Source organism: Cibotium barometz, chromosome 60, assembly GCF_041138505.1.
Source record: "Cibotium barometz isolate CiBa-2024 chromosome 60, ASM4113850v1, whole genome shotgun sequence".
Lineage (NCBI taxonomy): Eukaryota > Viridiplantae > Streptophyta > Polypodiopsida > Cyatheales > Cibotiaceae > Cibotium > Cibotium barometz.
In genome coordinates this window covers 14,257,283-14,271,580 of record NC_141105.1, presented here as the reverse complement: position 1 = coordinate 14,271,580, position 14,298 = coordinate 14,257,283, and the positions used below count along the sequence as shown (strand labels likewise).

The following is a 14,298-nucleotide window of genomic DNA, read 5'->3' as shown; positions in this document are numbered from 1 at the left end:
GGTATTTCAAAGGAACATTTACAATTACCTATTCAATCCAACATTGTTTTGTTCTTCCCTCATGGAAAGATTATACTTTATTTATTACCCTAGTCACATACCACATCCCCACCAACACCACAAACCTACACATGACAATATGTACTCTTGATGTCTAAATAGGGGGAAATAAAAGTGGAGGGGTCACACAATGTCATGTTTGAAAAGTTTATTTAAAAATTACAAATAATGATTGGCTTTTTCCTTTGGAAAATGCTTAAAGTGTTAGATTTTAAATAGTGACGGCCTCTTTAAAAAATTTAAAACATTATTTTGATTGGTGCAATAAAATATTGAAAGACATTCCAAGAGAATCTTAATCTTTAAAAATCCATTCATTCATTTATGAGACTTTTCTTACAATGTTGAGAGACATATACAAAGATTTCCTTTAGAGGTCCCCTTTTGTAATAATGAGGGTTATAGCTTGAAAAGATAACTATTTTTAATAGTAAATTTTAAGCCAAGGTTTTGAAAAATATTTTTTCCTTCTAATATTATTAAAAATTCAAGGTAGGTCTATGAAAAAACTAGTTTAATTATTTTTCATATTTTACAATATAAATTTTATTACATATAAGTGTAATTTTTATATTGCTTAAGGTCCCTAATTATGAAACGTACCTTAAGCCTTCATATATATACTACTTTTCATTACAATTTATCCATACGAGTTTTGGGGCATATGCATATTACTAAAAACTCAAGGTAGATCTATGAGAAATCTAGTTTTATTATTTTTTATATTTTATAATATAAAATTTTATGATATATAATATTGCTTAAGGTACCTAGTTATGCAAGGTACCTTAAGCCTTTATATGTACTTCTTTTCATTACAATTTATGTTTTGGGGCATATAAACGGCCATAAATCATAGGTACCAAATTTTTATCTTGAGATTTATCATAGCTAAAGCTATTTGTTGCCCCCTTTTCCTTAAATGGTATTACATGATTGTGTTTTTTGAAATTTTTCTTATGAATGCATTTACTAAAAAAAATTCATGCAACTTCTCTTTTTTTTTTTTGGGGGGGGGGGGGGGGGTTATAGGCTTTATTATGGGTGGGGAAAGCGTGTTAATAGATGAGAGTTCTCACAATGATAAAAGTGAGAGTCTTCACTTTTCACACCAAGACCAACTCATAAAAATGATCTATCCCCAAGGCGCATACTCAAAACTTAGATAATTTTTTCAACAAAACTATTTCTTGATGTCCACCATGGATGGTTGTTTCAATGTGGCATTTTTAGTGGGCTTGAGGTGAGTTCCACAATGACCTTGTTTTCAATTCACATTGTACAAGCACTTTTTCAAGATTGGTACAAAGTCTACACATTGGGGTTATATATTATTTGTTGTGTAGATTCTTAATGATCATGAGCAAATAGCTAGCAAATAACCAAAGAGTCCCATGAGGACTATTGGAAAAGGAGCAAACATGGACATGGATAAGAATCTATAAGAACAATGGTCCCCCTTGCCTCATTGCCTTTTGTGAGACGCACGTTAAGGGAGATTACACACCTATATAGTAGCATCCAATCTCCACAAAAGTAGATTCTATTTACAACTTTTCATGTGCTCCAATTATTGATTTATACACTTGCTTTACTATCTTGCTCCTCTCCTCAATGACCTAATAAAGGTTTACACACTTGATCCACTTATGTTTTACTATCTTGCTCCACTCTCATTAACATTACCATCTCACTCTTAGATGTTGTAGGTGTCCATAATTGACGAATGTGTTGAAAATGCATTGCATGTAAAAACAATCTAACATCATTGCAAGAGCCTAGATGAACCTAGCAACCTTGACACCTCATTGTATAATAAGACTTCGATGTCCTTGAGACCTAGTGGCCTTAATGCAATGGAAGTGTGCAATGGGTAGCTCCTAAGTAACATGGACACTTAGGTGTGTAAGCAAACTGAGGTTATTTATTCACTTGTAAAAAGACTCTAAGATTTAGTGTGGTGAGAATATAATGCACTTAAACGTGTTCTTAAGCAAGACCTATATGCCTAAGAGTGTTTACTCAATTGTGAGAGCCCATAAGTTCTGGTGAGAATATAACGGTCACCTTTAAGCTACACAATCTTGTTGGCTATTCATGAATATTGCAAATATATAAGCTTGTTTCCTAAAGGGTGATGACTTTGATATTGCATGTAGAATTTTAAACAAAACCTCATAATGGTACATTCTCTCACATTCTCAACTCATTATTTCAACTCATATGCTCATATCAAGGGTGAAGGGTGCATTTACATTAATGGTGGGCTCAAGAAGACACACACACTCCTTCTTGAAACTCTCGCTCAAGATCTTTATGCAAATATACATACCTCGAGCGAATGCCACTATCAATAACCAAATGCCTATGTTTCAAAAGATGACAAAAGTATGCTATTAAGTTGATCACAACATTATTGGATCCTGGGTCTTGGCTTGACTATGAGGCTCTTGGACTGGCAATTTTTCACCCTTGTCCTCCTCCTCAAGAAGGACTAACAAGCAAAGGAGAAGAAAGGTGGGCAAAAGTCTTAGATTTGTATGGTGGGGTGGGGTCCTATGATGACTATGGATTGTGAGGGTCTTATTTTAGTGCTTAGTCAGCAAAGATGGATTTGCTTTTTGAAAGGGAGAGAGAGAGTCTCTCAAAGGAGGCACGTTACTGTGTACGGGACTGAAAAGGACTACCTGCCATGAAGTCCCATTACACTGAATATTCTGCATCCGATTCACCCCCTCCAATCTCCTCTCTCTTTCTCTCTCTAGAATCCGAGGTGGGTTCCCTGCATTTGATCTGAATTGGGCGCCCATCACAGTTTGCTTTTGAATCGGGCAACTTTTAGAACCACCCAAATCTACGCTTCATTTGGCTACGGCCGCCCTTGGATCTACTCACTTCATCGCCAGAAGCTTTCTCCTTCTGCGCAGAAAGGCTCATCTTACACAGGTTATTTATTTACTTTTCTGAAATCTTCTGAATTGGAAAATTTGAGCTAAGGTTCTTGGTATAAGATAATTTCTCTACTTCTCATAAGAATTTTGATTAAATTTTGTTTTTGGGTAGCTATCATGACTACTCATGAGGAGACAAATGTGGCTGTTATCATGGTTGGAGGTCCTACAAAAGGTGCATTACTTCACCAAGGATTAAGAGCAATTAAATTATTAGCGTTGCTAATTGCTAATTTTTGAATTTTCAGGAACCAGATTTCGCCCACTTTCACTTAATCTTGCAAAACCCCTTTTCCCCTTGGCTGGCCAACCCATGGTGCATCATCCAATCCTTGCATGCAAGAAAGTAAGTATGCTTTTATTCAGATCTCAATTCTTGCATACAGTAAAGTAACTTATGTGTGTGTGCATGCGCCTGTGAGTGTGTGTTTGTGTGTTTATATGTATGTGTATTGAAGGAGTGTGTCATCACCGTTTTCCTTTGCATATAAAGATGTAATGCTTTTGCATGCAAGGAAATTAAAAAAATGATGCCTATTTGTTCGGGTTATATACTAGCTGACTGCTGCCATGTAGAGTTCCTAACACCTTTGGCTATATTCTCACATTTTGCAGATACCAAATCTTGTACACATTTACCTTATTGGATTCTATGAAGAGAGGGAGTTTGCACTATATGTGTCGGCCATATCAAATGAGCTGAAGATCCCCGTGAGGTAATTTACCAAAAATGTTCAAATAATTAGAGAAACTACTGGAATTTTCTTCGTACACTTGGTACAAATATGGCAAAGAGCATGAACAAGGTGTTAGTGTTAAATTACATGGTGTGTGTACGGAGAACCTAAGCTAACGTGGATGGAAGATATCCACAGAGAGAGAGAGAGAGAGAGAGAGAGAGAGAGAGAGCTATATTAACGCCTACAAAAGGCCAAAATGACCTATGAGACCAAAAGGATTACATCCTGTCCATGGAATACATCATCATGGGTACTAAAATGAAATGAAAGAAAATGACAAAGCTAAAATGCTAGAGCTAAGATGCTAGAGCTGATCCATGTACAAAGCATAGGCTCGCACATCATCCTAAGATATCCCACATGGGGCGCTGTGACATGGCACTCAGAGTGGTAAAGCTGAGCCGGCATGAGGGAGGCATGTGATGGTGTAAAATGATGGCCCTGATCCTCCTATGGTGATGCGGGCGTGGGTGGGGGCCTCTGGGTCGAGGTCGTTGACCTCTACATAGCTCGGTGGCTCTGTCTAGTGTCACGCCTCGGTTGGGCTCCTACATCAGCTTGGGGTCCAGGTAGGGTGGGTGGGCCTGCCCTCCAAGCTCGAGTCTGGAAGAAATCAGTGAGAGGTGCTACTGGTTTGGGCCGCAATAGTGACTTCTTGTGTCTACGAAGTTCCAGAAGGAAGAGCCCTAGGCATCTCTAATCCGGGAAGTCCATGATCTTGGAGAGTGGTCTAAACCCATCTCGGAAGAGGCAGTGGAACCTCTCCCTGATCTCATAGTATACTGATCTCATAGTATACTGGACATCGGTATATGTAGTGCTCCTTCGTCTCAGCCTCTGTATGGCAAAGCTGACAATCCTATCCTCTGGTGCAGCCGTCCCTGGACCATATCTGGCTGTCCTGGTGGGATGAGGTGCGGATCTGGGCAATCGCACATCTCACTCCAAATGATAGATGTGTGTCCATGTAGCGTGGGCGTGTGATAAAGCTATCCTCCATCGAGTGAAGAAGGGGATCTTTGTAGAAGGTTATCTTCGTCCCTAGGGGCTGAGTGGGTGAGCACTAGTTCCTTCGAGTATACAGTTTAACTATGTCCTTCCCAATGACCTTGTTCAGCTGTGTGCAGTTGAGATCAAAGGAAGGTGCCTCTATGCTGTATTGAAAAGGAGGGAGTGTCCATCTGCATGCCATGTAAACTAAACCAAGTGCCCAGTTGCGCATACCAGCAGTGTGTCTCCATCTACTGCCAGCTATCTCCAGGACTCTAGGGCGAGCCGGGGGTATTTGTCCTGTGGGAGCTCCTGTAACTTGTGCGATTATGTCACTGTCTGGAGTAGAGCCTCTGTCACTATCGGAGTAGCCTCCCATCTCCGCTTGCATAACCTCGTGTGGCATTGATGGCTTACTCCTAATCATGCGTGAGATCATCCTCACCAAGGGCCTCTCTATCGGCTTCCATCCATCATATGCTTCCTCATATTTGTCTCAGCTACTTCCCCCCTCCGTCTCCTCCTGTGGTATAGGCTAGGCCCCCAGATGGGAGCTCCATACAATAGGGTAGGTGTTACTAGCGTGTCAAATAGCCATAGTTCTGTCCTGGACTCTTGGAACTGTATCTGTGAGCACTACTCTCTAGTGAGCCCAGGGCTGCATAACCATATGTCAATCTGGCTTCAGAACCCTCTCTCCCAACCATGGACAAAGAGAAGAAGTCCCCAATGCCAGAGCTGACAGAGATGAAAGAGCTGATTGAGACAGTCCGTACTGAACTCCGCAAGGAGAGCCAATGAGGTGATAGCTCAAGAGGAGGTCCTAGTCAAACACCTTCACCACTTGAGCTGAAACCCTAGCTCTGATACCATGTTAATTTACATGGTGTGTGTACAGAAAACCTAAGCTAAGGTGGATGGAAGATATCCATGGAGAGAGAGAGAGAGAGAGAGAGAGAGAGAGAGAGAGAGAGAGAATGCTGAACTGTAGAGAGAGAGTATTGCACGACTTTGATGATAGATTGATTAGATGTGTTGTAGTGATTGATACTCACCAAGTACAATGCTTTTGTAGGCTTGGAACCTTATCTTTTGAGTCTTGACCCATACAAATCACACTCTAATAAGTGGATGCCACATGGCACACTTATCTTATCCACTTATAAGAGTGTGTTCACACACTACTAGAACAATAATCCTTTTAGGGGTTGTTTACACACACACACACACACACACACACACATTTTTAGTGAAACCATTGCTTCATGTACATTCCTAGCTGTCCCAGAGTGGGACAGCAATGACTCAGATCAGAAACAGTGGGAAAACACCTTGCACCTTGAGCTGTGGAAAATCGAGCTCTCCAAGAGCATAAGAATCTTTGAGAGACTGGTCAGGTGATCTACGGAAGAAGGAAAAGGGTCGACATGAACTGTTGGAAATATTGTTCATCTCTAGATGGACGCCCTGCATGCTTGTATCTGGCCCATTTATGAGGCCTTGCACTGCATATTTTATTTGGTATTTTTGCACCATTTTTAGGTGTCTTTTTAATAATGGGTTGTGGGGTTGAGTTTACCATTATACTTACTGAAGTTCATCCTCTCGGAAGGATGACTCGAGGAAGCTGTTGGTGTTGCTCTTGCGTTTAAAGCCGCAAGAAATCTTTTGTGCTCCACGCATCACCTGGCGTCATCTTGTGCAGTAGCATGGGATGCCAGTGCATGGTCATCTATCAATCGAATCTCCATTGCTCGCATCTGCAACTCGAGGGTCGAACTCGGCTGCGGTCGTAACCCTTCAAAAGAGTCATCCGATAGAGGATTTGCTATCGGGATGTGGGAACAGAAGATGGAGAAAAAAGGGCTAGAAAACAAATTCTTTCTTCCGGGGCCAAGATCTGCACCTTTTGCTCTTCCAATTTGGTGCTTTGGTTTGCGAGTGCTCACATTATTGTCTGGAGCATGTCATGCACACTCATGTTTGCCGCCCTCGAAGGATTGCTTGGTGCTCTTTGTTCTAAAGTTCGTTGTTCTCTCTCTTTGTTGAAGCTCGCCATAGCGGGAAAATGCACTTCCTTTCCGGAATCAGGAATGCAATTTGACCATCCACTATGCGTGTGGGAGACTTGTAACATGCGGAAGCTTTGTGGTCGAATCGGTAAGTTCAATGCTCAGAATTCAGCAATCATTCACGACGAATATAACGCACAAATCTGAAGAAGATGTGCAGAAAATCGAGAGAGAGAGAGAGAGAGAGAGAGAGGGAGAAGAGGACACAATATTGGGTCCCAAATACCCTCTGTAGGGCCCCCACCACCAATGCTGTATTTGCTTTATTAGAATGATGTAAATCAGAAAATAAAGACTGAATCTTGACCGGCAATGTTCACCTTGGTTGGAGCACTCCCCTTGGCTGTCTTGGCCCTTGGAAGGCGGCAACCCTTCGGGAATACTAAGATGAACTTACTGATTTATGGCTGGGCTTTATATACCCCTTCAGGCTCCTAGTCGGCCAGCTCTACAGAAGTCGGCTGCTGGAAAATCTCCACGACTAGTATAAAGTAGCATTAAATGCTCTTTATCAGCCATCGTTTCACACAAGACTGGCCATGCACACACACAAGCTGGGCTGCTGGGCAGCCCCTGTGCATGCTGTGTGGGCTGCCCCACACCTGGCCGACAAGCTGGCCAGGCCCTGTTGGCTGCCTGGCCAGGGTCCCTAGGGCTGGCTGACAGCCTGCCCAGCCCATGCTAGGGCTGGTGGGCACAGCATGGGGCTCTCCTGGCCCCTTGGGGTGGTTCTAAACCTCCCCATGCCCACTATATGAGCCTTAGGCTTGGTTATGGGATAGCCCTATGGGCTGGCCCCTTATCTACATGCAAATCCTACATGCTCTATAGATGTCCGGCACCCGGCTGCAAACTAGATACTCAGATCATCTAACATCATTCCAGAGGGAGACTCACAGTACGGACTGGCACTGCTTCATGTGCAGGACAATGCACACCTGACCTCGGACGCATAGAGTGGAACCTTGGCTGATTCATTCCGGACTGGGCTCACAGGGGACGAGTTTCCACTCCAGGTCCTGCACCTTCTTGTTTAAATATGCCTACGTGGCATCCAAGTGCGGGATGCACGTGACATCCCGGAGGCTAAAAACCAACTGTCCTTCTAGGGACAGGAGTCACAGCGTAAGGGGTGGTCCAAAGAGAGGGAGGGGAAAAGGACACATTATTGGGTCTCGAATACCCTCTGTAGGGCCCCCACCATGAATGGTGTATTTGCTTTATTAGAATGATGTAAATTTGTAAATAAAGACTGGTCTTGACGTGCACTCTTCACCTTGGTTGGAGCACTCCCCTTGGCTGTCTTGGCCCTTGGAACACACAAGCCCTTTGTGAATTATGAGATAGAATGACTGATTTCTGGTTGGGTCTCCAACAGAAAGAAACTTATATTAAACATCTTCAAAAGACCTAGTGGGTCTATGAGACCAAAAGTGATACAGCTAGTGTCCATGTAATATCATCATGGTACAAAAGAAAACAAAGACTAGAGCTATGAGTTGGGAATGCCAAATCCGAGCCATATGATACAAAATGGGGCCATCATCATCATATAGCCTATGGGGCGGTAGGAGAAGGGGGCCCATCTAGGATATCAAGCACGAGGTTAGCTTGTAGAAGGCTCTGTAGATCCACTAGGTGTGGGAAGGTGGCTCTATGCCTCTCCAAGATCTCAAGTTGGGGTTGATGTTTGTGTTGCTAGTGAGGTCCAAGGAGTTTGGGACGTTGGGCTCACTGTAGTGCCGTGGCCCAATCTAGCGTCACACCAGAGTGGGGTCTGGTGGGAGGTTAGGCACTCCAGAATGTGTGGATCGATGAGGCTATGGGTATGTCATCCATGGCTGGTGTGGTGTCCTCTCATGGTCGGAAGAACTGAGTGATGATCGCCTGGGGCTGGGGTGGATGTCTCCACGGGGTCTCGACTCCCTAATCAGTGAGTCTTTGTGGCGATGAAGCTCTGGTAGGAAGAGGCCTTGGCACTGTTGATCCGGATAATCCATGATCTTGGATAAGGGTCCAAACCCCTCTCTGAAGAGAGAGTGGAACTGTAACACGCAGAAGCTCCGGGGGTCTTCTTTCAGCCCTAAACACCACTTACAACATACTGATGCAAAAACACAGACAGAAGGGAGAGTAGAGAGAGAGAGATAGCTGGGAATTCAGTATATTCATATGGTACAAAAAGGTACCCTAAATCTACAGCCATGGGCTGCCTTCTTAAAAAGGTGGAATACACCAAAACAGTCCTAAACTAAGGACCCACTCCCTAGTGGAGTGAATGAGTCTATCCTTGAGCACACATGCCTTTTTATAGCCTCTTTGGACCCTTGGAGTGCTGGCCGACTGCTGGTCGGCCAGCCGACTGGTCATAAATCCATATATACTGAAACGCCTGCAGCCGACTGGTCCATAAATCCAATATAATGATGCGCCTGCAGCTGCCTCCCATCTGGTTCAGCCGACAGCCCATGTGTGCAGCCGACAGCACCCTTCCATGTCTTCCATGCCCTGCTCCAAGTCCAACACTGGCCACTACTGCACCTCATGCTCCTAAATTCTGGTTCTAGTCATCTTTTCCTTGGCTGTCCCTTCTGGACTAGCTCCAAAGAATGTCCATGGCAATTCTTGCACATGATAGGAGAATCGCACATGATAGGAACCTCCCTTGAATCTCATAATATACGGTGCACCTGCATATGAAGTGCTCAGACGGTGCGATGACACCCGCAACTGGCCCACTACAATCCACATGGCATGTGACATGTATATGTCAAGATACATGGCCCTCAATATGAAACCATCCTTTGTAAGCCTCATGAAAGTGTCCATGTAGTACTGCCATTTGTGTGAGTGGCTCATGTGTATCCTATATGTATAGTCCGAATAAATCATATCTTGCTGAGAGAGAGAGAGAGAGAGAGTTATATTCAACTTCTTCAAAAGACCCAATGGGTCTATGAGACCAAAGTGGTACAAGAGTTTTATTTGGTACTGGACCATGGAGAAAGACTAACGAAGCTAGAAAAAAACTCATATAAAAAGATAGACTAGGTGTAAATCTCTCTCTCATCAGCATCATCAGCATGGTGTACACTGCGGTCAGCATGTGAAAGATGCATCACCAAGTGGGTACAAGAAAAGGAGGGCTCATGTGAGTGTGATATCATCATCCTCGTCCGTGTAGAATATCCAACATAGTTGAGTCTATGAATGCTGAGAGGCTCCCCAAGTCCACCGTCAGTGGGGGGGATGTCTCTATGTTGCTGAAGAATTTGCCTGATCCGAGACATCGTGGGGAGAGTTGTCATGGACTTGGGGCTTGTGAACGTCAAGTGCGCTGTAGCTAGTGGGCGCGGTCTAGGGTGGATGTGTGGACATGGGTACCTCTGGATTGCTGGTGGGTGTTGCCATCTTGTATCTCGAAGAAGCGTTTGATAGTCCATTTTTAGTCGTCTCGGGTGTTATGTACCTAACACTAATCCATAGGATTAGTTCCTAATCTGGGCACAATTGGGGAGCCCTAAGATTAGGGGGAAGATTGTAGGCAGGCTATGGGTGGCTACAGTCCATTATTATTGATAATCCATGTTTACTAGCTATTTATGATGGGATGGTTATTTATAGCAGTAGTAGTCACTTTATAAGTGACTTGTGGGTTATTGTGTGGACAGACTGTCTTACTTGATGGTTGGTTTGTGTTTGGACCAGAGTAGTCTTACTCCTGCCATGGACATGGCAATTCGTGGGTGGTCTTGCCGAGGGACAGGCTCTGGTGGTATGGGACTCCAGGGCTGACTGGCTTGGCCTGTGGGAGTGGAACCTTAGCCCCTGGCTCAGAGGAGATATACCGAATGGAATCTACGTTTGGGAGGTGAGTTTGGTTGCACCCTTCTGTGTGTTCTAACCTTGTGTGTTTAGCTTGCGTATTAGGTGATCTTATGGAGGGAGCTTCACATCGGGGCTGGGCTGTGCTTTCTCTAAAGAGTGACTCTTGGTGCTTGTTGAGCTCCTTAAAGTAAAAGTCCCATGCAGTGCTGGTGGTGAAAGTCAATCATTCTGGATAGTGGACCGAACCCCTCTCGGTAGAGACAATGGAATCTCCCCGGATCTCATAACATACTGGGCATCTGCATATGTAGTGCTCCATCTCGACCTCCATGGAGCAAAGCCGACAGATTTTGTCCTTTCTAGCAATACCGTCTTCTTTTCACGTCTCCACTCTGAAGTGGTGGGATGAGACCTAAAGTTGTCCAATCGCAAGCTGCATGGCATTGTAGAATTGCATCTGTGGGGAGAGAGAGAGAAAGAAAGAAAGCTGTATTAACGGCTACTAGAGGCCGAACTCGACCTATGAAACAAATCAATGTACAACTATCAATGTCCTCTAGGTGTCCAAAAAAAAAGAGGACAAAATGAACATGAAATAAACTATGAAAGTACTGAGCTAGTGGGGGGGGGGTGATGGATGGAGCACTACTGCCAGAGGCTCAGTATGCAACCTATATGCGTAGGGTATACAAGAATGCAATGCAGATATGTCTAGCTCCAACCAGTACCATATAATGGGGGTGTAATATGTGATACATAGGTGATGGCGAGGCAAAAATCCCTCGGAGCATGATCTCCGGGTGTGAGTGTAAGTGACCTAGCCGCTCCAGGATATGGTGCTGATGTCGAGCCCGTAGCTCTGTGATCTCCCTCTGATGTAGTCTGGGAGTCTGGTAGCCTGGTGCTCTCGGTCTCCGTCTGGCTCGGAGGTCTGCAGTGCGCTGAAGTGTAACCCCCTCCTGTGTCATGGTAGGCACTGGGATAGATCTCTGGAAGAAATCAGTGAGCTGGAGCTGTCACCCACCTCTCCCTGTGGTATGAGTCCGTATCAGTGCCTCTCTGTGGCGCGCTGTCTCTAGCAAGAACTGGCCAAATCTGCGATGGTCTGCAGATTCCATGATCTGGTGGAGTGAGGGATGTCCATTGAAGATGGTGGTGTATCTCTCTCTAATGTCACTATATGCTCTGCATTTGCATACATAATGCTCCTCACTCTCAACCTCCTCTTGGCATAGTTTGCATATCCTCTCTCCTCTGGGGATCCGTGCTGCCCTACCTGCCTCAATCTCAAGCTAGTGTGATGACACTCTGAGCTGGCCAATTGCCACTCAGGCACTGTGAGGCATGTACACATCCATATATCCGGGTCGCTGAATGAATCCATCCGTTGAGATACGCATAAACTGATCTCTATAGTATAGCATCTTCAGCAGTAGAGGCTGCCTGGGTGTAATCCAAGTCTCCTGAGTGTATCGCTGCCATAAATCCTGCCGAAGGACTCCGTTCCTCTCATTGTGAGAGAGCTGGATGTGTGGTGCATGTATATCATATTGGAAGGGTGACAGGTGATCTATGTCGAGAGCATGCTGAGTGAGCCACTGTATCATCTGTGAATACCATGATCTCCTATCTCCACTCTCTGTGAGTTGCTTGGATGCCTCAAAAGCTCTATGTGAGAGTCTATTTGATGGCATATCTCTGATCCTCTATATGAAGTAGATCGTCTGGAAGAGGGCCTCTACTAGCATAGGAGGTGCGGCAAACTCCACTCGGACAATGTCATGTGGGACGGAGGGTTTGCTGCGGATCATCCGTGAGAGCATGATAATCTGAGGCCTCTCTATTTGAGACCATGTGGAAGTGGCGAGCCCAGGTGCCCATACTGCTGTAGCATACATCAAAGCAGGGGTGACTAGTGTGTCAAACAACCACCCCTTTGTGCGGGGCTTCTGGAAGTGTGCTTGGTGACATTGTCTCGCTAGCATGGCCAGAGCTGCATACCCTCGTGTGAGTCTATCCCTGGCTGCCTGTGCCATAGTAAATCTTCCTGGCGGAGTTGCAAATGTAATCCCCAAGTACACACATGAGTCTACCACCTCTACGTGTCCTCCTGCTAGTGTGAAGATGGCTTGTCGTTGAATCGGCCCTGAGGTGTGGAAAATCATGACCTTGGTTTTGCCAAGGTTCACTGTAAGTTCCCTCTGTGTGCAGAAGTCATCGAGTGCATGGAGATGATGCTGTAGTCCCATCTGCGACTCAGAGACCAAAATAATATCATCTGCATATAGCATAATGTGGACTGTGGTACCTGAGATGTCTACCCCATCCCCACCACCGTGAACAATGAAGTCAGCCACCTCATCAATGTATAGCCCAAATAGTGTAGGAGAGAGTGGGCATCCTTGCTTCACACCTATGGTGCTAGCAATAACATCAGATAGCCCCCCGGGGCATCGTATGCGCCCAAGGACCTGCTCATATAAAGCATAGATGCCCCAAACCATCTCTGATGGGATCCCCAATGACTGGAGGCGCTGAAGCGGTCTCTCCTGTGGCACGATGTCAAATGCTTTGCGGAAATCCACAAAGCAGGAGTATAATCTCCTCTCCCGCGCCCTTGCGTGATCAATCAGACATCTCAGAGTGAATATATGGTCAATAGTGGAGAAAGCTTGTCGGAATCTAGCTTGCCCTGGTGCTCGCAGTCCCTCCTTCTCTGCATATGAGCTCAACTCTACCTCGAGCACTGTGCCATAAAGTTTGGCCAATGTATGGCCAATCATGATAGTCTTGTAGTTGCTGGGGTCTAGCATGTCTCCCGCTTGGTGGAGAGGCACGATGGTGTGCATAGTCCACTTAGCTGGTAGGCCCTTTACTAGTGCCCTATTAAAGAGGTGAGCAACAAAGGGTGCCAGTGTGTCAGCTGCATAAATAAGATGCTCACTCTGTATACCTGTGTGGTCAGCCGATCTCCCATGCTGTAACCGGCGAATAGCTCTCTCTACCATCGAGGTGGTAAAGAAAGTGGAGGTGGTGGTAGGGCGGGGCTCTTGTGGCTGTGGTATGGGCGGTTGCTGAGGGATATGGTAGAGGCTCTTTGCATGTGTGTGCCATGTGTGTGGATCGTCAATTGGGGTACGAGGGCGAGGCTCTCTCATCCTGCGCCATGCATTGGCTGTATCTCTGCTCATGAGTAGGTGGTATATCCCCCAGTACTGTGCCTCCTCATATGCGCGCCTCTTACGGCGTGAGGGTTTGTATCTGTCGGCTCGCCTGTCTCTATGTAATGGTCCCCAGTGCTCTCTGGGCAGAGAGGTGTCTGTATAGCTCTCTGCACTCATCATCATACCACCGATTCTGGGGCATGCTCTCAGATCTATCTGTGTGTGCAATGTGTGTATGATGGGGGAAGATGGTCCATCTGGAGCCCTTGTGTGAGAAACCACTAGCATACCATACCCAAACATGCCGCTGCTATGCTATGTGTCGGGAGGATGCCCAAGCAAGCCTTGGTGTCCAGGGTGTGGAGGCGATGTATGTCACCATTTGGAAAACGGCATTACTACCGGGGGGCTGTCCTGCGCTTTGCCCCAAACGTTGCCAAGATGGTAGGATGAGAGAAAAGAAAGAAAGAAAAAATTTATTAACGTCTACAAA

The 14,298-nt window shown here is 45.3% G+C and overlaps 1 protein-coding gene and 1 pseudogene across 3 annotated transcripts in view; one reads left to right on the top strand and one right to left on the bottom strand.

The window, feature by feature from the left end:
* The first annotated feature begins 2,675 nt into the window (after positions 1 to 2,675).
* LOC147605018 (uncharacterized) overlaps positions 2,676 to 14,298 on the top strand; it is a 75,334-nt gene continuing 63,711 nt past the window's right edge. For 2 of the 3 annotated variants that reach the window (XM_086794389.1, XM_086794390.1), the window contains exons 1-4: positions 2,677 to 3,006; positions 3,124 to 3,186; positions 3,260 to 3,357; positions 3,627 to 3,727. In XM_086794389.1, coding sequence (XP_086650515.1) covers positions 3,129 to 3,186; positions 3,260 to 3,357; positions 3,627 to 3,727 — 257 coding nt within the window. In that variant the 5' untranslated portion in view covers positions 2,677 to 3,006; positions 3,124 to 3,128. Of the gene's footprint in view, positions 3,007 to 3,123; positions 3,187 to 3,259; positions 3,358 to 3,626; positions 3,728 to 14,298 lie in introns of all 3 variants that reach the window. The other variant, XM_086794388.1, reaches the window with a different exon arrangement.
* On the bottom strand, positions 11,483 to 13,448 carry LOC147605019 (uncharacterized; annotated as a pseudogene).